The following is a 27,579-nucleotide window of genomic DNA, read 5'->3' as shown; positions in this document are numbered from 1 at the left end:
CCCAACACAGCCAAAATAAATAAAAAAAAAAGGGGGGTGGAAGAACTGATTAGACATTTTTCCAAAGAGGAAATGCGGATGGCCAACAGGCACATGAAAAGACGCACAACATCGCTAATCATCAGGGAAATGCAAATCAAAACCACAGTGAGATATCACCTCACACCTGTCAGAATGGCTATCATCCAAAAGAACACAAATAATGAAACGTTGGCAAGGTTGTGGAGAAGAGAGAGCCCTCCTGCACTGTTGGTGAGAATGTAAATTGGTGCAGCCACTATGGAGAACACTATGGCATTTTCTCAAAAAGCTAAAAATAGAATTACTATATGACCCAGCAATTCCACTCCTGGGTATATATCCAAAAAAACCTCCACCAAAAACACAAATTTGAAAAGATATATGCACCCCAGTGTTCATAGCAGCATTTTTTTTTTTTGTTACAATTGCCAGCCTAGGCGTCCATCAACAGATGAATGGATAAAGAAGATGTATATATGTATATAACATATATATATAATGGAATACTACTCAGCCATAAGAAAGAATGAAATTTTGCCATTTGTAGCAGCATGGGTGGATGGGAGGGTATTATGCTAAGTGAAATAAGTCAGAGAAAGACAAATATTGTATGATATCACTTATATGTGGAATCTAAAAAATACAACAGACTAGTAAATATAACAAAAAAGCAGACTCACAGATATATAGAACAAACTAATGGTTACCATTGGGGAGAGGGAAGGGAGAGGGGCAGTATAGGGGTAGGGAATTGAAAAGGGGGTTTCTGTGGGATTATATGAGAATATGTGTGTGAAACTTGAAAATTGTAAAGCACTATAGAATTTAAAGAGTCATTCAATAAAAATGAAGGGGATTGGGGTAAAATATTTCTGAAGAATATGAAAAAATGGTTTGTACAAATCAAAAATAATAACACTGCTAGTTTACATAGGAAGATTTAACGATACCAAGAAATCAGCAGCCCTTTCGGGGGCTTCCCTGGTGGCCCAGTGGTTAAGACTCTGTGCCTCTGTTGCAGAGGGTGCAGGTTCAATCCCTGGTCGGGGAGCTAAGATCCCGTATGCCGCCCGGTGTGGCAAAAAAAACCCCACAACAATATCTTGTATATTATTCAGCCATTAAAAAGGAACGAAATTTGGTCATTTGTAGAGACATGGATGGACCTAGAGACTGTCATACAGAGTGAAGTAAGTCAGAAAGAGAAAAACAAATATATTAACACATACCTGTGGAATCTAGAAAAATGGTACAGATGAACCAGTTTGCAAGGCAGAAATAGAGACACAGGTGTCTCCTTACATGGACACCAAGGGGGGAGGGCGGGGGGGTGGGGGTGGGATGAATTGGGAGGTTGGGATTGACATACATACATTAATATGTATAAAGTAGATAACTAATAAGAACCTGCTGTATAAAAATAAATAAAATCCAAAAAAAAAAAAAAAGAAACCAGTGGTCCTTTCATCAGTTTATAAATAGAATTTGACTTCTATATTGATACCATCTGATTGTGTTGTACAGGTAGAAATTTTATTGACAAGAAGAATAAGTATTTACTGAAATCTCTTCTCAACTACAGCAGCGTTATGGTCCATCAGGGTCCTTGTTCCGGGGGGAAGTCCTGGGTGACAGGAACAGCAGGAAGCCGTCCACCCGGACTCGAGGCGTCCAGAGCTCCTGCAGTGGAAGCTGACCTTTGGTTGTTAGGTTTCGTGGTGACTGAATGTCGTCTTCTCTGCCCTTCTCTTCCCAATTGTAGTACTTAGTCATGGATTATTACGTGGGTGGTGATTTACTGACCCTGCTCAGTAAATTTGAGGACAAGCTTCCAGAAGATATGGCAAGATTCTACATTGGTGAAATGGTGTTGGCTATTGATTCCATCCATCAGCTTCATTACGTGCACAGGTAATCACCTTGTTATATATTTTATGGAAATCACCTTTAATGTGTCAGGATATTCCTTTCAGAGTCCCCTAAGTCATAGTTCCAGGCTATGCAGGGAAGTCGTGCGGTTAGTGGGTCCTCCCTTTGACTGCCATGGTGCAGGATGCCTTACCAGGTCGCTGCTTTACACCCCAGCACCTGGCTCCCAGGAGACCCAAGCTTTATGTGACTGTTGTGACGCTCTAATTGCTGTCAGCTGAAGTCACCTTGTCTTTTGATATTTAGCTGCCATTGGCGTATGTTCTCCTCTGCCCACCCCCCAGAGCTCATGCCTCAATCACCCATAAAACACTCAGGAAAGGGGGCTTGGGTTGAGGAGAGGGGCTCACATCACAGCATCGTAAAGGACTTGAACTGAGTGAGTGTAACTGCCCTTGCATGTCAGGTTGGGGTGGGGCCCCCTCCTGCCCTCCCCCCTCCCCCCTCCCCGGCCAGGACAGCCGCCTTAGTGCCTCAGCCAGCCTGTGCCTCTGTGTCAGTCTCATTCTGCCATTTCAGACAGTGCTTTCGTCCTGTGGGGTTTGGGTGGGGTTTTGTTGGTTTTGTTCTGTTTTACTTATTTTTATCAAAGTATTTCACAGCAGTAGCTTTAAAAAGTCAAATAGTTGTCCAGGGCTTATAACAGAACGTGAGTCTCCAGCCATCCCCCTCCCTGATGCCCCTTGCCATAGGTAATGATGGATAATTTTTACTTGTTTCTTCTGTTTACTTTCCTATTTCTAAATAACGGGCTTCTGTTGCTGTTTCACTTTGTGTGGGGGCTGGGGAGGTCTTAGACCACGTCTATGGAAATGGAGATTTGACTCTTTGACACCGGTAAGTACATCGCTCTCTCGTCCCTGTGTCTCCCACACAGACTCTCAAACTTCCCTCTCCCATCTGGCCCCAGTTAGTAAAATGCAGTTGGCCCTTGAACAACATGGGTTTGAACTACACGGGTCCGCTTATACTCAGATTTCTTTCACTAAGTACATACTACAGTCCTACACGGTCTGTGGGTGCAGACCCATGGGTATGGAGGGCCGACTGTGAAATTATACTCAAGATTTTCAACTGCGCAGAGGTTGGCACCCCAGCCCCGGTGTTGTTCTGGGGTCAAATGTAATAACTTCTGGTTAGATCAGTGTTTGGTGTTTATAATATACTGTGTAAATATTACAGATGAGCCTTGTGGTATAAATAGTTACACTTCCTCTATAAAGTTGTGTTTCCTCTGGAGTTAATAATTGCACTGTTTTTTCTTTGGCTACTTCTCTGTGTAGCTGCCACTAACTATCCCCAAATATCGTGACCTAATTATAAAGCTCTGTACGTTCAGACACACCAGCCATCCTCAGTCTCCCTTCCTGGATCCATCCCTTCTGTCTTTCCCACGCCTTCCTGCTCTGGTGGCTCTCATCCTGAGGTTTCTTTTTGAGTGGAGAGGTTCTCTTCCCGTCTCCCTGGGATGGGCTCCCTTGTTTTCTGAGTCGTGCGTCTTTCTCTTTCTTGGTTTATTCTTTTGATTTGGTGGCACGTATCCTCCAGCAGTTTCTGGAAAAGGAGGTGTGTGAAATAATTTTTTTGAGAGGAGCATCTTAATTCCATTCACATACGTGACTGATAGATGATCCCGTGTGGAATTCAGTGTTGCCGTCGAGAGGTTTGCAGCTGTCATGAGTCCCCTGACCTTGCACTGTGGTCGGGCTGAGCCTCTGAGCCTGTCAGGGATTTTCCTAAGCAGACGCAGCTCCTGCTCTGAGGGTAGCAATGGCTCCCAGTGTCAAAGTAACAGCCCTTCAAGTCCTGCCAAGAGTGTGACCTCATTGCCCTGGGAGCGGGGGGGCAGCTTGCCTGGGGCCACACGCTCCTGCCCAGGATGGCTGCTCCCCGGCTTTGGACCCCTGCGAGGCTCACTGTGCAAGAAGCAATGGGGAGCTCGGACTTGGGAGCCCACCCCCCCCGGTGGGTGCTGCCGCTTCCTGAGAGGTCAGCCCCAGATGCCAGCAAAGGCAGAGACCGAGAGCGACAGGCTCACGAAGGATTGCAGCTGGGAAATCACATCCCCAGAGAGAAAAGCATACGTTCAGCTTACGATCGAAATAAGAACAGGTACACTTTTAAGAGAAGGAATATTCAGAGACCAAAAAAGGCCTTAGGAAAGGAAAACCAGAAAGCCGAGTAGAAGAGGTGTGGAGTGGGAGTAGAGGCCCTGGACGGAGACAGAGGCGGCCCGGGGCCTCCAGGAGCCGGGCTGGCACGGAGGCCCGCCCGTGGGGGCACGGGGACCAGCCCTGCGCCACCTCCACCGAGCCTGCGGCTTGGTTTTGGAGTAGGAAGCCTCACAGGCGCACCGTGTGTCGCTCAGAAATGGGACAGCAGTAGGCGGGAGGGCCTCCCTTCCCAGCATCACAGGCAGAACAGGAAGGAAAACAGACTGCAGTCTGTCCAGGGCTGTAACCCCACCCACCCACCCACCCGGCCCCGCCCCGCCCCGCCCCGGCCAATTCCAGCGTTTTAGCCAGAGTCACAGCAGCCGACAGAGCAAAGGCACTTTCGGGGCACTGGAGCTGCTGCTCAGCTGTGCGCCTGACTCTGCTGGAAAAGCGGCCACCGCTGGGCTTGGAGGGAGAATGGGCTGGGTTAGTCCCAAGCAGGGTGGTGGCCCGTGGGGACGGTCAGCTCTTGGATTGGCTGCTCTCTCAGTTGGTGCTGTGGGGACCACCTGCCCAGCTCAGAAGCACTGCTGGTAGCAGCTCTGGGTTAGTCCTTGCCCTCGGCCTCCCTGGTGCTGTGCTGAGAGGGCCTTTCTTTGTAACCTCCCTGCATGCAAATGGGCAATTCAGTTTTTTAAAAAATAACATTTATTGATGATATTATATTTTAAATAGAGAATCATGCTGCCCAGATAATCCAACACCATTGAAAAAAAAAGGTGCACGCAGATGGTTAGCAGCTGAACGCCTCTGGAGGGTATAAAGGGAGGGGGCAGCCTTTGTGAAGACCCTCCCCACCCGTCTTCTTAGACTCAAGTAGTGATTCACTGCTGCATAGTTAGGACTTTTCCCCTTTGTATCTAAAAGCAACCTGTGGGGAGACACTTATTTAAGATCATGCATACATCCTCTTCAGAGTTTCCCCCTACATTTAGTATCTGTTGATGATTTTTGCCCGGGCCAGCCTTTACTGTGATGGTTGCAAAATGACAATTTCCAAACTCCAGGATCCCCTCCACGTTGAAGCAACTCCCTTCTCTCCCATTTGTCTGTTTATTATCAGTGTGGGTACATGGATCCTTTGTCACCCCAACGGTTTATAATTTGTCATTGTCTGAATTCTTTTTATGCTTATATTGTCCCATATTTGGCCAGTGGAAGCCCCTTCTAGCTGACTCCCATGTTTCTGACGTGCCCTCATCGTTTTTGAGTACTGCCTTAGTTTCTGGCTCATCTCGTACCTTCTCTGAGGAACCCTGGTTCCTTTAGTGGGGAATGGTTTTAAAGACCATATCTGGGTGCTGGGTGTGCTCAGAGTTACAGGGTGTCTGCTTTAGGCCCCTCAGTGGACAGAGTAAAGTACATGTCCATACACATCCGCATTTATACACACAGACCCATGTCCAATTTGGGAATCACGAGTTACCCTTCTGGCTTTCTCCCGGTCCATTTCCGTCTCCCCCTCTGGCTCCCAGCAGCACCAGCACGTCCAGTCATTTGCCCAGCCCTGCCATGTATCTGAAGTAGCTTCAGAATCGCTCTGCTGTTTTTATTACTATAATTTATAAATTTATTTATTTACGTACTTATTTTTGGCTGCGTTGGGTCTTTGTTGCTGCGCACAGGCTTTTCTCTAGTTGCGGCGAGTGGGGGCTACTCTTCGTTGCGGTGTGTGGGCTTCTCATTGCAGTGGCTTGTCTTGTTGCAGAGCATGGGCTCTAGGCGCGCGGGCTTCAGGAGTTGTGGCTCGCAGGCTCTAGAGCTCAGGCTCCGTAGTTGTGAAGCATGGGCTTAGCTGCTCCGCGGCATGTGGGATCTTCCTGGACCAGGGGTCGATCCCGCGTCCCCTGCATTGGCAGGCGGACTCCTAACCACTGCACCACCAGGGAAGTGCTAAGCTACCAGGGACCCTCGCTCTGCTTTTATCCTACTAAAAACAAACCTAACCCTAGCCCTAACCCCACCTCCCAACTGCAAGTGTCAGGTTCTCTGCCGTAAGTTACTTAGGTTTGGGGTTTTTTCCTACCCCATTTCCCTTTAGTGCTGTTGTGTTACTGGTTTGAAATACGATTGGGTTCACTGGTTTCATCAGCTTTCCATTTCAGGCGCCCGTTCCCATCTTTGTTGATTTCGTTTCATTTCTTAAGCATGTAGAACACAAGCTTGCTTCAATGATACCAAAACTAAACAAGGTTATACTCAGAACTCTCATTTCCTTCCTTATCGCATCCACCTCATTCCCTGCCCCTTCTAAGTAACCAGTTCCTTGTTTTCTGTTTATCGTGTGTGTGTTTATATATGCAAGATTAGCATATATGTTTCCTTATTTCTCCTTTCCTTAAACAGAAGGTAGCATGGTAAATATGCACTTACGCATTTTGTTTTTTTTCACTTAACATATCCTAGAAATCATTCTGTATCAGTTCATGGAGCTCTTCATTCTTTTTTACATTTGCATAGCACGCCACATGTATCGGTACTATAGTTAATTCTCTTGTGGGTGGATATTTAGGTTGTTTCTAGTATTTTGCAATTATAAATAATGCAGTAATGAGTAACCTCATACATACATCTTTTTGTATTGTCAGTATGTCTTTAGGGTGAATTCCTAGAAGTGGGATCACTGGATCGACAGAGAAATAAAATACATATTAGATATACACTAACATTTTTTATTAGCTTTATCAGATGTTGCCAGTTTCCTTCCGTAGAGATACACCTTTTTGTGTTCCTACCAGCAGTGTATGAAAGTGCCTGTTTCCTTGCAGCCTTGGCAACATAGTGTATTTTTATGCTTTTGCCATCTGATGGATTAGAGATGGTGTACAGTTGGGTTTTTTTGTTTTTGTTTTTTGTCTTTCTTGTGGAGTTGAATTTCATTTTTATATCTTTCTGTGTGTGTCTGTGTGAGTTGTTTATTTCATGTCATTTGCCCATTTTTCTGATTTCTAGCTTTTTCCCTTCAGTTGCTAAATATTTGCCCTTTATCTGTAATACATGTTGCAAATATTTTTTCCAAGTTTGCATTTTGCTTTTTGATTTTGCTTATTGTAGTCTTTTGCCATGCAGATTTTTTTAACGTATTAAATTTATTGGTCTTTTATTACATTGGGATTTTGAGTCATAGTTAGAAGTACTTTTTTTTTCAAACCCCAGAGAGAAAGAAAACCCATGTTTTCTTCTAATAGTTTTATTTTTTATGTATGGATCTCTGATCCATTTGTAGTTTATTCTTGTATAAAGAATGGATCTAATTTTATCTTTAACTAAAAGGCTCTTCAGTTGTCCCAGCATGAAACTTATTTGCGTCTTTGCCCACTGATCTGAGATAACATCTTTATTATATACTCAGTTTCTTTATGAATTTGGTCTGTTTCTGGACATTCTATTCTGTTCCATTGTCATCTTTCTCTCTGTGCTCTGGGACCACACTACTTTAATCATGGAGGCTTGAAATCACGTAAGGCCAAGTCCCTCCATCATACCTCTTTCTCTTCAGTGTTTTTCTAGCTATTCTTCCATGTTGGTTGTTCCATATCAACTTGTCTGGCTCCAAAAAACGGGACATTTTATTTATTTATTTTTAAATTTGATGGGCCCTTTAGTCTGTAGATTCAGGTCTTTTTTACTTCTGGAAAGTTCTCTTGGAGTATAGTTTCAAATGTTAGTTATGCTTTATTGTTTTGATTTCTTTAGGGACTCCTGTTATGTATATGTTGTGCCTTCTTTGCTTGTCTTCCATTTCAGTCTCCAGCTACTTTCTCTCTGACCCTTTTTAATTCTTTGTCTCATTTTTATTCTTTCAGACCTTTTCCTCCATTTCTTCAATGCCTTTCATTAGATTTTTATTTAAATTGATTCCCCTTTGGCATCTTATAATTTAGTCCTTATTTCTATTAAGATTTTTTCTTTTTCTTCTGTTTCTTTCCTGGGTTAAATCAACTCTCTTTTCACTTCTCCCTATGTTTGTCTAGTTCTGTTTGTAGTTTTTTTTTTTTGTTTGCTTTTTGTTTTGCCACACTGCAGGGCATGTGGGATCTTAGTTCCCTGACCAGGGATTGAACCCACGCCCCTTGCAGTAGAAGCATGGAGTCTTAACCACTGAACCACCAGGGAAGTCCCCTGTTATTAGTTATTATTTTTCTGACTCACTGAGGGATTATATTATTTTGCTTTTCATATTCCTGAGTATTTATTTAAGGAGATTTATTTCAGTTTGGAGTGCTAGAAGGGTTTTTTGCTTTGTTTATCTTTTTGGGTAAGAATTGTCATCATCTTTTGCTCACGTTTCTTTGTGAGACTCGTCTGTGGTGTTGGGAGTAGTTGGTGCTCCCATGTGTTTTCACTGAGATGTAGCGTTCTGTCACGTGAGGACAGCCCGCTGCTTTACCTGTCTCCTGCAGGTGGACGTTAGGTGGATCCCACTTTGTGACTGTTACAAGTTGTGCTGCTGGAAACATCCTTGTACTCCTCTTGGTGAATGTCTTCCTCTGCTTTTAAAGTTTATGTTCCTTTTCGTGTTTATGTGGCTTTTCCAGTCACATAAGCTTATTCTGCCAGGAAGGAGGGCTAGTTCCTTAAAGTCCACCCTGCCGTCCCCCCATCGCTGCCCGGTGTTGGCAAGTGCACAGAAGAACAGTCAGTAAGACCATGGGTTTAGTGGGACAGTTTACTTTCCTGCTGCTGTATGACTGGGTAGACTACTCCACTCTGGAGCTTCCCTGTCATTGTCTATAAAATACAGTTTGGGGGTACGTGGTGCTTTGTTGGTCTGTAGCTGTTTGGCCCCAGTTGCTCAGGCGTCTCTTCTCGGTGGTGACGGCCACCTTGACTCTCTTCACACTCTGTCCCTCTACCTCTTTTTATATCTCCTCCTGTTTCTGTGTAGCACTTGCCCTGTGGATTGTACTCAGGGATGCCAAGACCATGTGCATATCTGTGCATGTGCATGTTCATTTCCTGACACCCCAGCTGGTGTGAGGCTTCGTGAAGGCAGGGCAGAGCGGTCTTGGTACTGTCGTACGCCCGGGCTCGAGAGCAGCGCCTGGCACGAGGCAGGTGCTCTGGAAGCATTGGTTCGCAGGCTGGGTGGGTGGGTGGGAACAGTAACGGTGTCTCAGCGTGTTAATGGGGGATTAACCGCTGTGCAGGAATGAGCGCTGGCGGTGACTGCTGCTGCCGTGCCCGGCTGCATCATCACGGGGATGTTTTCTTGGATTGTTACAGCTGTCAGGACTGATGCTGGCGTTTCCCCCAGTGACCCGCTACCAGTTAAGGGCTTTGACCTACCTGATGTGTTGCATGGAATTGGTTAACTTGTGTGTTTATTTTACTAACAGAGACATTAAACCCGACAATGTCCTTTTGGATGTGAATGGTCATATCCGCCTGGCTGACTTTGGATCGTGTTTGAAGATGAATGATGATGGAACTGTAGGTATTTTTGCTGGAGATTTTCCATTTGGTTTTGGGGTTTGCTTGCAATTAGAAGGGGCTTATTTACATTTTCAGTTTGAGATACAATTAAGAAACCAAGTTTATTCATGTAAATTAAGAAGAATGCGCTTAGGAGACAGTTGAAATTTTCTATTAAGTTTAAAACATCTTTATTGTTTTTTATGTTTACAAAAATAATACGTATGCCTTCTAAAAGGGGGGTTGTCAGGTTTCCTCAGATCCCTAGGCAGCTAAAAGCATGCCAGCACGGCAGTGAAAGAGAGGCAGCCCTTGGGTCCTTGCTTAAAATGCCTGCTAGGTGGACAGGCCTTAACTGGGTGACGGTGCATTCTCGGTTCTGTCTGGGGCGGGACTTCCTGTCAGCCAGGGGTGTTGCAGATGTAGAAATGGGGGCCTTGATACCCCTGTTCCAAGGGCCAACGGACACTCCCCGCACAGCAGGAGGACCTCCCTGGAGGGGCCGTCGCCAGGAGGCCGGGCTTGGGCCTCCGCTGGACCAGCACGCTGGCTGAGTGGCCTCAAGTGGGGCTGCCGCACCTCACTCCGCTGCTCCCAGCCAGCGGCTTGCACCGCGTTAGGGAATCAGCTGCGTTCTCCCTTGCGGCCCTGGTCGCAGTTTCAGTGTGAGGTGTTTGGGAGACTTTTCTTCTTTAGAACCTACACATATCATAAAGTCTAATGCAACTACTTCTCCAGAGGAGAGCAGACCCCCGCCCCCCTTCTTACTGTGAGTTTTCAAGCAGCAGTAAAAGAACCTGTAAAACTGGCATCACTTGACAGTGTTTTCAAAAGAGTGAAGCGATTTACTCACTTTCTCTCCACAAAGCCAGTCTCTTATTTCTGGAAGTCTTGACCACGCGTTGATTGATATATCGGTGCTGTCCCCGAAGCCAGTCTTGTAACGCTGGGAGCAGTGGCCTTGGTCTGAGCCGGAGTGTTGGTCACCTTTCTTACCTGCATGGCACCCCCGTCCCGGTGGCACCCACCCTGCGATGGCTCCTGACAGGTGTCGCCCTGCTGCCCGGTCAGAGCCCTGAGGACTCCCTGCTGAGTCATCCAGATGGCTCTGGGGCTGGCACCTGGGGAGAGCCTGGTCTTTGTGCAGATGGGCCTTCTTGGTTGTTCGTCTCCGTGTCCTGCCTGACCCTCAGGCCTGTGGACTCCACGTGCTCTGAGGCCGGTCTGTGACCTCTCAGCCTGCGCAGCCCCCTTGCCTTCTCCGGGATGGTTGCCACCTCGCCAGTTGTAGCTCTCCATAGAGGTGTCGCTGCGTTCAGGTCCATTCCCAGTGCCCCATGTAGGGAGTGTCCAGGCACCCAGCTGGTCCCTGGACCTACTTGCAGACGTTCCTGTTTGGGGGCCAGAGGGTAGGGTGTGGTGAGCAGCCTGGACTTCCCCTGGGAGCATGTTAGAAATGCAGCGTCTTAGAATCTCTGTCTCACAGGTACATGGTGTCCCTGCATGAAAGTCTGAGAAGGGCTGGGCTGGATGCACATGGTCCTTGGACCACACTTTGAGCCGCAGTGGAGAATGTGGGTCTTCAGTGCCATGTGGAGGCTTGGTGGGCATTTGGGCGTTGAAAGACCCAGTGTGCAAGAGTCTCGTGCATTCTGGACATTGCCTGATGTTTAGTGCTGTAGGAACACTTACTTGCATTGAATTTTGAATTCTTAGGTTTATAAATCATGATCAGGTGCCAGTTTTATTCCAGGATGATTTCATCATCTGCTGTCCCTGTTTTAGAGAAAATAATTAGGAATTTGAAAGTAGAGATGCCCTAGGGTTACCCCTCAACACCAACCGCCCTCTCCCCTAAGGTGCAGTCCTCTGTGGCCGTGGGCACCCCTGACTACATCTCCCCAGAGATCCTGCAGGCGATGGAGGACGGCATGGGCAAGTACGGCCCTGAGTGCGACTGGTGGTCTCTGGGCGTCTGCATGTACGAGATGCTCTATGGAGAAACGCCGTTTTACGCAGAATCCCTTGTGGAGACCTATGGAAAGATCATGAACCATGAAGTAAGCGGTTGCATTTCCACACCCTGTTTGCTCTAGTCCCGAGGCGCAGGCCCCGAAGCAAGGAAGGCAGCCTGAGGGGGCGTCACTGGGGAAGAGGGATGGGGTGGAGCAGGCTGGGCAGCCCGACGGGAGTCTGCACAGGCCGCTGACGCAGAAGGCATGGGTGGGAGGGGAGGTTCCAAGGATGCTCCTGTTTCCTGGCGGAGGGTGACGGGTTCATCAGGCCAGGATCCCTGCAGGAGAAGCGAGCGGGCTTCGGTAGGAAGACGCAGGTACCCGCGGTGCCATGTGGGGTGGGAGTTGCCAGAGAGGGTGGCCCACTGACCACTGTGACCTGTGCTTCTGGATCCGTCAGATGCCAGCTCGGACTCTCAAACCTGTTTGCCCAGAAGTCAGTTGTCATGAACAGATCACACATCTCAACATAGTAGCGTTCGTAGTCCTTTCTTGATGCTATTTCTTTTCCTCTTATTTTTCCCCTTTCCTTTTCCCAGCTGTTCATTTTTCACTTCAACATTGCTCTCTTCTGTTTCCTTCGTCTTTCTGTTTATTATTTCTTCTTCCACCTAGTGTTTTTGTCATCCGTGTTTTTTCTTCACGCTCCTCATCAAATGTCTTTCTAATGCCAGTGTCATCCTTTCTGCCTGTTCGCTTACCGCATTCTTTTTTTCCCCACCTGCTCCGTCACTCACACACCCCAGCAAGGTTCGCACTTGTCTGCCATCTGTCCTGCAGCCCTGTCTCCCTTTATTTGCTCAAGTAGGGAGCAGATTAACAGTAAAGTGGTGAAGGGTCTTCTGTTTAAATCAAAGCAAGTTAGACTGTTTTTTAAGAAAACACTTTTCCCAAAGTAGAAATAATTTTTTATTTTTAAATTAATATATACTTACTATAAAAACTTCAGACATGCAAAAATGCATGCAGTAAATAGATGGTGAAAAACACCCCATGCACTTCGCAGTGATGAGCGTGGTTAAGGTAACAGATAGGACTTGGTTAAATTCTAAGACCTGCTGTTTCCGAGCGCCTGCCGCCTGTGGGGCCTGGCCTAGTGGTCTCTTCGTTCTTTTATTCAGTCTCCACTGCAGCCCTGTGCAGCTGTGCTCTTTTAGAGGTAGGTCACAGAGGTGAGGCCTGGACAGCAGGGGCAGCTCAGTGCTCAGGCCCACTGTGCCATGGTGGTGTGTGGCCTTGTGGACTTAAGCTGGCGTGGGGGGTTGGCATTTAAATAAATGGCATCACATCGCATATGACCGGGGTTTTGGTCATCTTTCTGCTCAGCACGCAGAGGTGGACCTTACTCTCTGTGTATGTGTGCACCATATGTTGTTTTAACAAGTCCCTTTTTGATGAGCATTTAGGTAATTTTCACTTTTCTTGGTTGGAATAGAATGGCATCATGAACATGTTATGTTTTCTCTTTGGGACCGTTTCTCTAGACTAAATTGTTGGAAGTGGAACTGCCACAGCTGTTGGCAAAATGCGTTCTGAGAGGCTGTGCCAGTTTCTCTCCCACCCACAGCCTGTTGTCAGCATTCTTTGCCACCTTGATAGGTGAAAATTTATCGCTGTTTTAATTTATGTGCAATGTGGTAACAAGTCTGCCATGAGGAAAACCAGCAAGACTTAGGATTTTTATGTTTGCTTTTCTGGAATTCGGCTTCATTAGCTTTGGTTGCACTTAGTTACCACGAAATAAAAAGTGACTGTTGCTTTGGAGCTGTTGTTTCTACTCTGTTCCCTGTGATGTCTGTGCACCTTAGATTTTTCTGAGTGCTTTCATCACGTGTCCCCTGATCTGCCCCCCTCCCCCTCCAGGAGCGGTTTCAGTTCCCATCCCACGTCACGGATGTGTCCGAGGAGGCGAAAGACCTCATCCAGAGGCTGATCTGCAGCAGGGAGCGCCGGCTGGGACAGAACGGGGTGGAGGACTTCAAGAAGCACGCGTTCTTCCAGGGGCTGAACTGGGAAGACATACGAAGCCTGGAAGCCCCGTACATCCCGGACGTGAGCAGTCCTTCTGACACGTCCAACTTCGATGTGGATGACGACGTGCTGAGGAACGCTGTAAGTGCGGCGGCCGTCCCTGTGTCACACCCCAGGGGGTCTGCCGCGCACAGGGTCGCTCGCCTTGGAGGTGGCGAATCTTAGAACTGTGCTGGGCTCCAGAAATTTTGGCAATTGTCTCAAGAAAACGTACCTTTTATCCCAGCCTACGGCTTGGTCCTTAACATCCCTTTTTTAAAATGATGGGTTACTCGGGTTTCCCTGGTGGCGCAGTGGTTGAGAGTCCACCTGCCGATGCAGGGGACACGGGTTCGTGCCCCAGTCCGGGAGGATCCCACGTGCCGCGGAGCGGCTGGGCCCGTGAGCCATGGCCGCTGAGCCTGTGCTCTGCAACGGGAGAGGCCACAGCAGTGAGAGGCCCGTGTACCACAAAAAAAAAAAAAAAAAAAAAGATGGGTTACTCAATTTGAGTAAAATGGAGTTATTAAATAGCTATTTTGTTTTAGAATTCATCAGAATTAATTTTATCTTCATGGCTTTGTACCTTTGCGAAACAGCGTCAGGTACGTTATCACATTAGAACATCACTTCTGTTGTCACCACTGCCAGGGGCCCGCCTGCGGCCCCACAGGTAGTACATGGGCTCAGAGTTTCCGGTCCTTCTCACTGACCCTGTGCGTAAGGACATCCGGACTTCCTGCCATCACGTGTGTTCAGCGTGTGCGTGAATGTTTCCTTATGCCTCAGGGGATCAGGAGTGACGGTGATGGGCCGATTTTGAATTGCTGATGTTTCAGGTCGTGGGTTTTTCAAGTTGGGATGTGGCCCTGGGACCCGTCTGGTGTCTGACCTTTTCTGCCAGGGCCTCTGATGCACTTGTCAATGTACCTTTGGCCCCCAGAGAGTTTCGCTCATATGCTGTACAACTATTTTAGCCTCATCAAACTCAGCCCTATTAGTCTATACGTGTGCCTTTGTTTGGGGATAGAGAAACTGAGGTTTCAACCAAGTAAAAGAAAAATCTTGATGATTCCATACAGACTTTTTCTTGGTAAAATAAGGACTGACGTTTAGATGATGTGAGAAAAGACTGAGAAAAGTATTATCATTGTTGAAAGGATTTTTCCTGTACTTCAAAGAAACTGTTTCCACACTGAAATTCTCCAGATAAATAACTTTGCTTTTATTTTTAATAGAGAAGGTCCCTCATATTGAAAAACAGAGTTGTAGTAAACCTAAAATGGTCTAAACGGTCTACCTTTGGGTTCCAAACTCTGCTTCTGCCTTGGCCTCTGTTTCAGGCCAGGAACCCAGAGCCCAAGCCCCTGCCCCGGGTCCCCCACTCCTCCCTGCCCAGGGTCACGGTGAGTGGGGATCTTGCCGCTTTAGAAGGTTCACAGTTAGCAGCCTGATCCAAGTTGGGCCCGTGCCATTATGATCATCAAAAGCAGTGGGTTTATCCCCGTAGCTGCGTCATGCTTTGGCCCCTGCCAGGAGCGGGAAGTGGACCTGCTGGTACCCGGCCCCATGCAGGTGGCACCATGGAGGCAACATTCCAGAAGCACCCTCCGTTCTCCCCACTGCACTCTTGAGTTCATCCTGGGGTAATACTTTTTCTCCCTCGTTTGCCATTTGTTTGAACATAATTTCGTTCATGTTGTGTGTTCTTGCGCAGGAAATATTACCTCCTGGTTCTCATACGGGCTTTTCTGGATTACATTTGCCATTCATCGGTTTTACGTTCACCACGGAGAGGTATGTCAGCATTTATCGCTCAGCAGCGGAGCAGGCGCCTTCCCATGTGGGGTGGGGGGTGGGGGGTGTGAGCAGTCCGAGCGCTGAGAGGGCTGTGCTTAATGGAGCGTTGGATGGCTTTGTCCTTTAAAAATGCACACCTGGTGCTTCACGTGATGCCACATATAGCGGGGTCGGCAGACTTTCTCCATGAAGGGCCTGGTAGCACATACTTTAGGCTTTCTGATCTCGGTTGTATACTTTTCTTTTTTAACAACCCATTAAAAATGTAAAAACCATTTTCAGCTCACGGGAGGTACAAAAGCAGGCTCAAGAGGATTTGGCCCTCGGGCCATAGTTTGCTGGCGCCTGATCTCTGTAGGCCATCGGCACTGGCAGCGTTTGTGCTGATGGGACCTCAGTGGCCGCAGTTAGTGGCATGGTGTCCATTCACTCCCGGCTGAGTGCCATCTTCATCAGGGCTCCCACTCGCTTTCGTAGGGCTCTTAGCCACGGCCCCGTCGCTCCCATGAGTGGGACTGCAGTACAGTCCCCACCAGAGCGGAGAGCATCAGCCCCACGTGTGGCTCCAGCCCCGGGAGCCCCCGGCTGGTGTTCGTCTGCGTCGGCCTCTGTCTCGAATGGGCCTCTGGCAGAGTTGTGTTGCCGGAGACGCTCTAACGTGCTTTTAAAAGGAAACTGGGCCAAGAAGAGAGGGGTTGGGAAGAAAGGCGGGCAAAATAAAACACATGGAGCTGCCACGGTGCCTGAAGTGATACAGATTCCTTGCAGAAGAGGGTTACTTGTGCTCAAGCTTGTAGAAACTCTCTTGAGGTGTGGATGCCAGAGTTAAACAGCACGTGAGCCAAAGTTCTGGCACGTGCCTTCCAGCCAAGAGGAGGCGTTCCAGGGTGTGCTGGGCGCAGTGACTCATTAGCCCCTCTGCAGGGGCTCTACACCGTCCCACTGCGGTCAGCTCACTGGGTGCTGATCACGCCTGTGGATCCCAGCCCCGCCCCCCGACCGAGGCTCAGGTGTGTCGGGTTGGGTCCAGGGGCCTCCTTCTGGAACGGACCCCGGACTCTGGCAGTGCCAGCTGGCACGGCATCCTCGGGCCACCTGTGAGAAGCACCAGCCAGCCCCTCCTGAGTGTGTGTGTGCTTGGCGTGCACGACGGGTGCCTCACCGCATGCGCTGTAGGACTCAGAAACGTCCCTGACATCACTGTCAGTTAAAAGCAAGAGGAACTAAGTAACCTGTCCCCGAGTTAAGCTCTGATGGAGGGAACCATCCTCGGCCTTGGTCTGTGCGTTGTGAGTCGGCTGGTCGTTGTTGAGGAGCTTAACTGCTGCTGAGACGCTGGGCTTGAGGGACCTTACGGGTCCTCAGCCTTCGGGGGAGGATGAGCCCCAAAGGGTGGAAGGAACCGTCTCCAGTCAGTGTGGAGCCAGCGTGCCCTCGCCGGCTCACTGTGCCGCAGGCCTCCAGGGTGAGCGTCCCGGGAAGCCTCTGCCTGAGCCCAGCCGGGCCCCCCAGCCCAGCTCCTCATGCAGGAGGCCTTCTCTGCTCGGTGTCTAGTTGAGCGGATGCGATGATTTAGAAGCTCTGCTCTGTACTAGTACAGCATTGTAAACCCGCAGTCCTTCAACAAGAAAGAAAGAGACTACCGTCCCCTCCCGTGCAGAGGCAGTGTCTCTGGCCAGCTCTGAGGGCGTCCCTCTTCGCTGCCCGTTGTCACACAGTCAGTTGCAGGAAGGAAGACTCTTGTCTAATTTTGGCTCCATAAACAATAAAGTCTTTTCACAAGTGTTTTTGTTTGCCAATTTAAAGAGGCTTATCTTTTACCCCAGGAAGTTTTTAAATGCTAATGGAATCACTGTAAATTCTCAGTAGATCAGAAAACCCTGTTGCTTTATTTGCAGCTGTTTTTCTGACCGGGGCTCTCTGAAGAGCACGATGCAGTCCAGCACATTAACCAGAGACGAGGGTGTGCAGCGGGACTTGGAGAACAGCTTGCAGGTTGAAGCCTATGAGAGGAGGATCCGGAGGCTGGAGCAGGAGAGGCTGGAGCTGAGCAGGAAGCTGCAGGGTGAGTGGCAGCGGGGCCTCTGCGGTGGGGTCTGCTCGCCACTGCCATGGGCCTGCACTCACGTGTGTGTCTCTTCCCCAGAGTCCACCCAGACCGTCCAGTCCCTCCACGGCTCGGCCCGGGCCCTGGGTGGTTCAGCCCGGGATAAGGAGATCAAAAAGCTGAACGAAGAAATCGAACGTTTGAAGAACAAAATAGCAGGTAAGTGTTCTGAAGTCAGACTGCTTAGTCTCTACTCTTGGGCATTCGTCTCTGCCAAGAAAATTTTCAGAGTCCTTTTCATTGGATGGAAAAGCAGGGAAAAAATGTTAAACTTTAGCAAAGCGTTCTGGTGTTTTGTCAGTTTATTTAAAATCATTTCTCCAACTTGCTTAACTCTAATACTATAATGTTACAGTTACAGCTAGAATCGGTTCTTAATATTTTATGCATACACTCTCAGAATATTCTGCGTTTCTCTATCTTAATTCTCCTCTTTGTCGCCCTAAGACAGAATTGCCATGACTTTCCTTTCTGAAGCTTCCCTCAGTGGCTGTACTCACTCTCCAGTGTTTTAGGAGTTGGTTCTGCTGTCACGACAGTGTGTGTTTTGTGGTTCCTAGGTTATCAGAGCTTCCTGGAGACTCAAGTCACCCTTAAGTCTTAACCCTTTGCCTGACACATGGGTTGCTGCGGCACTTGACTCTCATCTCAAATCAAACCCGAGTCAGTTGCCTTCTCTCTGTTTCCTATCTGGGACCCACTATCCCGATCCAGAAAAGGGCTTCCATTGAGTCCATTACGTACTAAAACCCTCCTGCACCACTCGGCTGCACGGTGCTGTCTCACACAGGGAGCAAGGGCGAGACAGAGAGGTGCGTGCCGCCCTGGGGCTCACGGTCCCGGGGAAGGGTGCGTAGACAGAGGGGCGGAGCCAAGTCTGGTGCGTCTGCTCAGGTGTGCAGGTGGCCATGTGCGTGCCTGAGAGAGAACGTCAAAAAAGCCTCGGGGGCATTTGGGATTATTAAATAATTCCCTGTCAGTAAGTCAGATCAGAAAGTTTTGCACGTAAGGGAATACGCTTTCTTTTCTCTTTTACTCAGATTCCAATCGGCTCGAGCGACAGCTTGAGGACACGGTGACCCTCCGCCAGGAGCACGAGGATTCCGCGCATCGACTGAAAGGCCTGGAGAAGCAGTACCGCCTGGTGCGGCAGGAAAAGGAGGATTTCCACAAGGTAGGGGCCTCGTTTGTGTGAGAGAGGCTTACGTGATCTTGCAGAGGGTGAGGCTGAGTTCGTGCGTACGTTCGAGGACGTCCAGGCCCCTCGTCTGTGTGCGGGATCCTGGCCCCTGCTGCCAAGGCTCACAAGGAGTGAAACTGGCGCCCGGTTACCGTGGGGCTGCTCGCGGTCGCGGGTGCTCTTCGGCGCCTCGGCTGCACGGGCGCACTTTACAGTCACCGTCTTTAACCTCGGACACAGCCTGCTGAGCGGGCGGTATCCCCATGTGAGGGCTGAGGGTTTTCCTTGCGCTGACCCAGCTGGCTCAGGGCGCTTGTCCTCACCCGAGCCAGAGTCCCTGTCCTTCCTGCCCGGCCTGCAGCTGCCTGCAGCTCTGGCCAGGCTTTGCGAAAGAGGCCGTAGCTCCTTCGTGACATTGATTTTCAGTGAGACATGTCCAACTGTGTTCAGACAGCAGTATGTTCACACCAGTGAGGACCGTGTTTCCTAAAGTACACTCGGTTGTTGACCCTGTGGTCGGGGCCTGTTTTCTGAATCGAGCAGGATTTCTGTTCCCCGTGGTATCGTACCACCTGCAGGGCTTCGTCTCAGAGGCGTAGGTGGGTGGGAGAAACTTGCAGTGGGCGGGTCCACAGGGGCGTCTCCTCCCTGTGGCGGGAGCTGCCCTGCCGGCCTGCTCAGATCCTGCTGCTTCCGGCCACACGCCAGCAGGTGCCACGGTGACCGAGCCGCCCAGTTGTCAAGGGATCGGCTGCAGGGAGGAGCAGATTGTTTTTATACAGTCCTTTACTTTGATTGAAATCTTAAGCATTTTTGTATATAATATGTTCTTTTCTGATTCTGCTGGGTTTAAGTAACTAGATTGGTGACCAGATTCATGCTTCATCTACTTTTGTGATTGTGTGGATGACATAGGGGAGAGGTTGAAATTCCCGAGCCAGACTTGCCTCTGTGAGCAAGCTGCTCACATCATAGGAGGGTCTCACTGGTCTCAGGTGGGCTTCTTCAGGCTGCGCTGGGACAAACAAAGGGCTTTTTCCAGGAAGGTCAGCTCTCGGGGCTGTGGCTACAGCCTGTAACCAGATCTGCTGTCAATTTAACCCCTTAATACAGTGGAAGACAGCGCTTCTCGCCTTCTAGTCCTTGTTAGGCAAACGTAAACCGTCTGTAATTTAACTCTGTGTGTTCAGCAATTGATTGAGGCTTCCGAGCGGTTGAAGTCCCAGGCCCGGGAACTGAAAGACGCCCACCAGCAGCGGAAGCTGGCCCTGCAGGAGTTCTCCGAGCTCAACGAGCGCATGGCCGAGCTCCGGTCCCAGAAGCAGAAGGTGTCCCGGCAGCTGCGGGACCGGGAGGAGGAGGTGGAGGCGGCCGTGCAGAAGGTGGACGCGCTGAGGCAGGAGGCCCGCAGGGCCGACAAGAGCAGGAAGGAGGTAGCTTCTCGGGGCTTCGGGGGACGCTGGTGGGGCGCCTGGGTGATCCCAGTGAAACAGCTTTGGGAGCTTAGGCTGCGTCACGTAAATCACTTGAAAATACAGTGGATCTTAAATTTCATGTGAAGCCAAGTAGTCGCTTTGCTAAGCGTCTAATTTTGTAGCCCTCAGCCCTTGTTCCCTATTTGTGAAGTTATTAAAAGAAGTTCCTGTAGTACTAAAATTTTAAAGCAGAATAGAGGGTATTCATGAACAAGAAATACCATAGAAACACGTCATGATGTGATGCAGCATGGCTCCAGGAGACACGAAGGCTTCTAGGTATGCAACGCCGGCTGCCCCAGAGCAGTGGTCCTGAGACTGGCTTTGGGATCCTTGACACTCAAAAATCACTGAGGGCCCCGAAGGGCTTTTGTTTGTGTGGTTATAGGTCTTAATGTTTACCATGTTAGAAATTAAAACTGAAAAAATGTTCAGTATAACAACAGACTCATTACATGTTAACATAAATAACATTTTTATGAAAAGTGACCCATTTTTTTAAAATATAGTGAGAAGTATGGCATTTTTAAAATGCTTATGCCTTTCTTTAATGTCTGACTTAATAGAAAACACCCGGGTTCTCGTATCTGTTTCTGTATTGTCTGGAGTGATACGCTTTTTTGTATAATGTACGTCAAGAAAGCCCAGCTCCTAAGGTAGGGACTTAGAAGGGGAAGGGCCTTGCAGACCCTAAAAGGGCCTCAGGACCCCACTTTGAACTGCTGCCCGAGGTGATTTCAAACGTTCTGCTACCAACAGGCAACATATTTCCCACAACCCTTCCTTTAAAATCTGTTAAGGGTTTACTCGGTAAACTGAGTGCGAGGGCCCAGGAGTATATGCTCTTGATCCTTTCGTGTTCAGGGCTCTTTGTCCTTTGGCCTCAAAATGCCTATTTGTTTTCTTCTTACACAGTTGATTTTGCAACCCCAGGACATTTGTAGTTCTAGCCAACTGTAACTCTTTGTAGTGAACCCCTAATTAAGCATGACCATTCCAGTTCTGGGTGAAATGATACTATGTCTGGGATTTGCTTTAAAATGATTGGGGAGTAGCCATGCAGCTGAAGCAGGCCCAGGGTGCTACCTCTTGACGCCAGGTCATGGCACATGGGCTTCATTATACCACTCTATCTACTTTTGTGTATGTTTCAAGTCTTCCATTTAAAAAAAAATGAATCTGGGACTTCCCTGGTGGCGCAGTGGTTAAGAATCCGCCTGCCAATGCAGGGGACGTGGGTTCAAGCCCTGGTCCGGGAAGATCCCACATGCCGCAGAGCAAATAAGCCTGCGAGCCGCAACTACTGAGCCCGCGAGCCACAACTACTGAAGCCCGCGTGCCTAGAGCCCATGCACCACAACAAGAGAAGCCACTGCAATGAGAAGCCCACGCACTGCAACAAAGAGTAGCCCCTGCTCGCCACAACTAAAGAAAACCCGCGGGCAGCAACGAAGACCCAACACAGCCAAAAATAAATAAGTAAAAAAAAAAAAAAGAATCTGTATCCTACAGGTATTGGAGTATTTGTTTTCACAAACTGGTATCTCTTCTTGAAATATAGTTTCAAAGTATCAATTTACATTAGAGTTTAAACTTGTTTTATTACTAAACAGCCATTGCAGTTAAGTCCTGAAGTGTATTTCTCAGCCTTTACTTTGTGATCAAAATCTGATGAAGAGCGAAGAGTTACAAGGTTTCGTTCTTTTAGAGTTCCTTCTGGGTAAAGGTCTAGCTGCCGCGGTGGAGCTGGTTTGTGTTGGTAAAAAGCGCTGTTCTTCCTTAGCTGGAAGCTCAGCTCGAGGACGCCGTGGCCGAGGCCTCCAAGGAGCGCAAGCTGCGTGAGCACAGCGAGAACTTCTCCAAGCAAATAGAAAGTGAGCTTGAGGCCCTCAAGGTAGTGCTTGATTAGGTCTTTATTCTTACCGAGAGAGCAGACTCTTATCCTTAGTGGCTGCCGGGCGGGAGTCACCTTAAACGATACGATGGTCGGGGTCCCGTGGGGCGGGGGCGGCGGGTGGCCGGGAACGCGGTGTGAAAGCTTATGGGAGCTTCTCACCTGTAAAAACCGGGTTCCTTCGTTTCCTTCCTTGTGTAAATGTTTCCGGCAGTTTAGAGTCAGCCCTAGCAAACTGACGCCTCATGCTTTCTCTGTGTCTTGGGGTTTCTAAATTCGGTGGAGTCCGCTTCTGGAAAAGCTTACAGCCCATGTCCTGCTGCTGACAGTGGAAGAGCCGGGCTGGTGGCCCGGGGCCCTCGTCCAGGGCCAGAGGGCAGTGGGGTGGCTGGGGAGGGGCGGGGGAGTGGGGGAGGGCTGTAGTGGCTCCTCATGTGCTTGGCGAGACTTTAGATCCAGGACTCCACTTTCTGAGCCTGGGTTTCCTCATCTGTGAAATGCAGACAATGGGTCTTCTCTCGCCCTCACACCTGGCCCATCCCCCCAGCACACACCCCCGAGGTGTCAGCTTCTCCCTGTTGTCTTTGCTTCCACAGGCAACACCTTTTGCCGAGTCTTGCCCGGACTCGGCGGCCTGTGACCGCGTCTCCCCGTCCCTTTCTGTGCCCTCTGCAGTCTGCTGTCCACACAGCAGCTTGTTACACCAAAGTCAGAGCTCGTCACGTCGTTAATGCCCTCTGACGGCTTCCCACAGAGCTCGAATAGCCCTGACCTCCTTCCTCGTGCCCCCCAATTCCTCCTGTTCTTCAGACACTTGCAGCTTGTCCCCCCACTCCCCTCACTCAGTGCCTCTGCCCTGGCTGAGCCCCCGCCTCCCCCGTGATGAAGACCTTCCTAGCCTGATGGCTCACTTCCCACGTCACCACCCTGTGTGACCCTGTTAGCAGGAGGGTGCCTGGCACACGGTCAGCCCTCCAGAGAACACTGTTGCGTGAATGAACGGACAGCGTGAGGGGACCTTGAGGACCATTCGTGTCAGAGTGTGAGACGGGGCCTCTGGGTCCCAGGCAGATCTGGGCTCCCCCCGTCCCAGGGCAGACACCACCACCCACTCCCTCCGCCCCAAAGCCTGCCCTACAGCTGTTAGAAGGATCGGTGTCCGTTGGCAGGGCAGAGGAAGAAAGCGCTTGCAAGTGTCTGCCGTGGTAGGGGTGATGCCTGAGCCTCGAGGAGGGCGCAGAGATTTGTAATTTATTCCAATCTTTATCTTCAGATGAAGCAAGGAGGCCGTGGGCCAGGTGCCGCCTTAGAACATCAGCAGGAGATTTCCAAGATAAAATCTGAGCTTGAGAAGAAAGTCCTGTTTTATGAAGAGGAATTGGTGAGACGCGAGGCCTCCCATGTGCTGGAGGTGAAGAATGTGAAGAAAGAGGTGCACGACTCTGAAAGCCAGCAGCTGGCCCTGCAGAAGGAGGTCCTGGTGCTGAAGGACAAGTTAGAGAAGTCCAAACGTGAGAGGTGAGTCCGCGCAGCCCCGCGGCGCAGAGGCCTCGGGCTGCGCCGGGCCCGGGGAGGAGCGTTGGCAAAGTCAGGAACCCCTAAAACCTCTCCCGCCTTCTCAGGCACAGTGAGATGGAGGAGGCCGTGGGCACAGTCAAAGACAAGTACGAACGAGAAAGGGCGATGCTGCTTGAGGAAAACAAGAAATTAACTGCTGAAAACGAAAAGGTGATTTAAAGGATCTGAACTGTCACTTTGTGGATGCTGTAATTTTTTCGTTCTTGAGTCTTAGAAGTTTGGTATTTTAAGTATTTTAATTTTTAAGTGAAGTAATACGTTTGATCTTTTAAATGGGATGTTTTCATTTGGTTACAAGCTGCTAATTACCTGAAACCAGTAGCTCTAATCACTTTGATGTTAAGATTTGTATTGAAACGTGACTTAAGTTAGATATGATCAGAAAGTCCACATTGGAAACTTCGTTTGGGAAACTCTCATAACGATTAAAGAAAACTTTCAAAATTCAAAAGAACTTGTAGTTTTCATAATGCTAAGGATGCCCAGTAACGAGTTGTGTGTTACAATTGTTTAATTTCAGCTTTGTTCCTTTGTGGATAAACTGACAGCTCAGAACAGACAGCTGGAGGATGAACTGCAGGATCTGGCAGCCAAGAAGGAGTCGGTTGCCCACTGGGAAGCCCAGATCGCGGAAATCATTCAGTGGTACGTGCACGGCGAGCCCCGCGGTGCGGCCCAGCTGGCGCCCCCATCACGGTTTCCCCAGCTGCCACCTCCTCCTCCACACCTCACACTGTGTCTCTGAGGTCTAACCCTACAGATCTCGCCTGTTTCCCCCAAGTCGGTACCGTCTGGGGGCAGCAGTTCTGTCCAGTGATCATGACATGAGACTGAAGGTGGAGAAACAGCACCACCAAGTCCCCGAGGGTGTGGGTCGTGCTGGCCCGCCCCGTGTGTCCCGGCTGAAACGGAGGCAGAGCTTCTGGGAAGCACGGCTGCACGAAGGCCCAGGAGCCCCAGAGAGCGAGCTGGGACTGGCCTCCCCTAACAGGGTGTGGGCTCGTCATGGGTGACGGGGGGTGACATGGCATTGGGCCGCCGTGCCCTGAGGAGGGGCGGTGGGCGCCTCTGGCTCACGGGATGGCCGTTCCCCTCCAGGGTCAGCGACGAGAAGGATGCCCGGGGCTATCTTCAGGCCCTGGCTTCGAAGATGACCGAAGAGCTCGAGGCGCTGAGGAGCTCCAGCCTGGGCTCAAGGACACTGGTAGGTCTGGGTCTGAAATGCACACTTCTGTTGCTGGGGGATCATCGGTGGCTCCAGATGTGAACGTGCAGGTAATTCAGTGACGTGAGAGGTTTCTGTGTGGCTAGCATCTTGTCGGGCATCAGGAGATCACAGATTACTTTGATACCATTCATTCATTTAGCAAATCACTGTTGAGTAGCAGGCTCTGTGGTGCAGTCTTAACTTAGCAGGACAGGATTCCGCCGTCGAGGAGGTTTGCTTTATTAGTGTGTAGATCTGTCAGTCTGTCCAGCAGTCTGTGTGACTCTGAGCGCTGGGCTGGTGGTGCTGGTCCCCATGCAGCAGCTCGCGCCCCCTTCTCTCCTCCAACATTTACCCTTGTTAAAATACGCATGTGTGAGTTACTTTGTGAATAATTTACAGAGTAAGAGTAAAGGTGAAGAGGAACAAAACTTCATTAGGATTCTGGCTAGAATGAAACTTAGTGAACGCACAGTTTTATTCCATGTTTTCCTGGTTTGAAGGTATATTTACCAAGGTGGGGGGGCCAGTACTTTCGAGTGGACTGAACTGCTGGCCCTCGTCCCACAGGGCCTGGAGCACATGCGGCTTGTAGACGCCGAACCTCAGGAGTCCGTCTCTGATAGGTTCCAGCTCATCCTTGACCTCTCGCTGTTCTTGAGCTTCCGTCACCAAAACACAATACATTTTTTGTTTTTATTTATTTATTTATTTATTTTTGGCTGTGTTGGGTCTTCGTTGCTGTGTGCGGGCTTTCTCTAGTTAAGGCGAGCAGGGGCTACTCTTGGTTGTGGTGCACGGGCTTCTCGTTGCGGTGGCTTCTCTTGTTGTGGAGCATCGGCTCTAGGTGCGCGGGCTTCAGTAGTTGTGGCTCTAGAGCTCAGGCTCAGTAGTTGTGGCGCACGGGCTTAGTTGCTCCACGGCATGTGGGATCTTCCTGGACCAGGGCTCGAACCTGTGTCCCCTGCATCGGCAGGTGGATTCTTAACCACTGTGCCACCAGGAATGTCCAGAACATGATACTTTTGAAAATACGGACAGCTTATAATTTTATTGAATGAAAAAATACCACTGTGTTCTTTGCTCCATGATTGGAAAACATTTTCATTTTTACATTTATAAACACCAATTAGAATGAGCAGTAAATTTTTTTGTTTCTATTTTTTTCTTTTCTTCCAGTCATGTTTACAAGGACACTGGCATTTATAAACTGCATTAAATAAAGTTTGTGCACAAACCTCATAAAAGATGAAAGAATATGTTCTTTTAGCAAAATGGGATCGTTGAGATTCCTTTTTTTTTAAAATTTATTAATTTTTGTCTGCATTGGGTCTTCGTTGCTATGCACAGGCTTTCGCTAGTTGGAGCGAGCAGGGGCTACTCTTCGTTGTGGTGTGGTGGCTTCTCTTGTGGCAGAGCATGGGCTCTAGGCACACAGGCTTCAGTAGTTGTGGCACATGGGCTCCAGTAGTTGTGGCTCGCGGGCTCTAGAGCACAGGCTCAGTAATTGTGGCTCACGGGCTTAGTGGCTCCGCGGTATGTGGGATCTTCCCGGACCAGGGATTGAACCCATGTCCCCTGCACTGGCAGGCGGATTCTTAACCGCTGCACCACCAGGGAAGCCCCCGTTGAGATTCTTGTTGCAAAATACCGTGTGGATAGTTCTTCGTGTTGAAGGACTAACTGGATGAGAATGTCCTTAGAAGTGTGTTGTCTGTTCACTTATCCATTCTTGAGAAACTTCCTCTAGGATGTGGTCCCCTGAGCCTTCTCTCAGCTTATCGGTCCCGCTGTCACCGCTAGATGGAGCCCTGCCCTGCTCCTCCATACCCTCTTCTGCTTGTGAGCCATCTCTCTCACTCCGTTTTCTCTTCTTTCTTGTTATGGAGGAAAAATGAAGAATTCTTAACCGTGTTCAGTGAAAGTCTAAAAAAAAGTCTACAAGGTAATCTCTTCAGGTTTCTCTTACGCTCTTGGAAGTCGGTGAGATACATCAGGCAGCTCAGTAAGAAACTGGAGGAATGCTGTCCTCAAGCTGGTTTATTTCACTGTGGCTTCAGCCTTCTAGTTCATTACATCATTCTTCCTTTCTGTTATTATTTTAGTCTTTTATCATAGGTAGGAATAATTGATGAGTAATGACATAGTTACTAAGATGATGAAATAGCAAAATGTTTCAAGATGTAGGAAAAATAAGATAACTGTGATCCTAGAATGTAACTTAAATTTGTAAAAGAGTGTAGTGGAGCCATGTAGAAATTACACTATAGGATCAGTTTTATTCTTAAAGAAAAAAAAAAAACCCGTAAATTTTATTCTTTAGAAGACCTCTAAGAAAGAAGTCACAGAACTAAAATTGGATCCCATGGACTTTAATAACATCTGAGAGTTGATACTTAAATATAATAAAAGCTTAAGAAGATGAATTACTTATTTGTTAGCATTAATTTTGTTAAACAAGTAACTAGCTTAAGAATGTATTTTTAAGATTTGAAGCGCTCTCTGCAGGATCCCCTTTGGAAAGTTCGCCGTAGTCAGAAGCTGGACATGTCTGCACGCCTGGAACTGCAGTCGGCTCTAGAGGCGGAGATCCGGGCCAAACAGCTCGTCCAGGAGGAGCTGAGGAAGGTCAAGGACATGAATCTCTCCTTTGAAAGGTGCCTGTGGGGCCTTGGGCCACCCGGGGGCTGGCACTTAGTCATTGTTCAGTTAGACCTGGGTGCATGGGTATG

At 49.0% G+C, this 27,579-nt stretch overlaps 1 protein-coding gene across 3 annotated transcripts in view; it reads left to right on the top strand.

Annotated features, from left to right (window-relative positions):
• Window positions 1–27,579, top strand: part of CDC42BPB (CDC42 binding protein kinase beta) — a 113,375-nt gene that overhangs the window by 60,059 nt on the left and 25,737 nt on the right. For all 3 annotated transcript variants that reach the window (XR_014015359.1, XM_081228190.1, XM_081228191.1), the window contains 15 exons: window positions 1,784–1,932; window positions 9,506–9,599; window positions 11,441–11,641; window positions 13,460–13,708; window positions 15,324–15,403; window positions 17,305–17,471; window positions 17,553–17,672; window positions 18,554–18,687; window positions 19,884–20,126; window positions 21,952–22,062; window positions 23,336–23,580; window positions 23,685–23,790; window positions 24,161–24,285; window positions 24,739–24,844; window positions 27,356–27,504. Coding sequence is in view for 2 of the 3 variants with exons in the window: in XM_081228190.1 (XP_081084316.1) it covers window positions 1,784–1,932; window positions 9,506–9,599; window positions 11,441–11,641; window positions 13,460–13,708; window positions 15,324–15,403; window positions 17,305–17,471; window positions 17,553–17,672; window positions 18,554–18,687; window positions 19,884–20,126; window positions 21,952–22,062; window positions 23,336–23,580; window positions 23,685–23,790; window positions 24,161–24,285; window positions 24,739–24,844; window positions 27,356–27,504 (2,279 nt within the window). In the remaining variant the exon portion in view is untranslated. The remainder of the gene's footprint in view (window positions 1–1,783; window positions 1,933–9,505; window positions 9,600–11,440; window positions 11,642–13,459; window positions 13,709–15,323; window positions 15,404–17,304; window positions 17,472–17,552; window positions 17,673–18,553; window positions 18,688–19,883; window positions 20,127–21,951; window positions 22,063–23,335; window positions 23,581–23,684; window positions 23,791–24,160; window positions 24,286–24,738; window positions 24,845–27,355; window positions 27,505–27,579) is intronic.

Source organism: Mesoplodon bidens (assembly GCF_964165515.1).
Source record: "Mesoplodon bidens genome assembly, chromosome: 3".
NCBI lineage: Eukaryota > Metazoa > Chordata > Mammalia > Artiodactyla > Ziphiidae > Mesoplodon > Mesoplodon bidens.
This window is presented reverse-complemented; position numbering and strand designations above follow the sequence as displayed.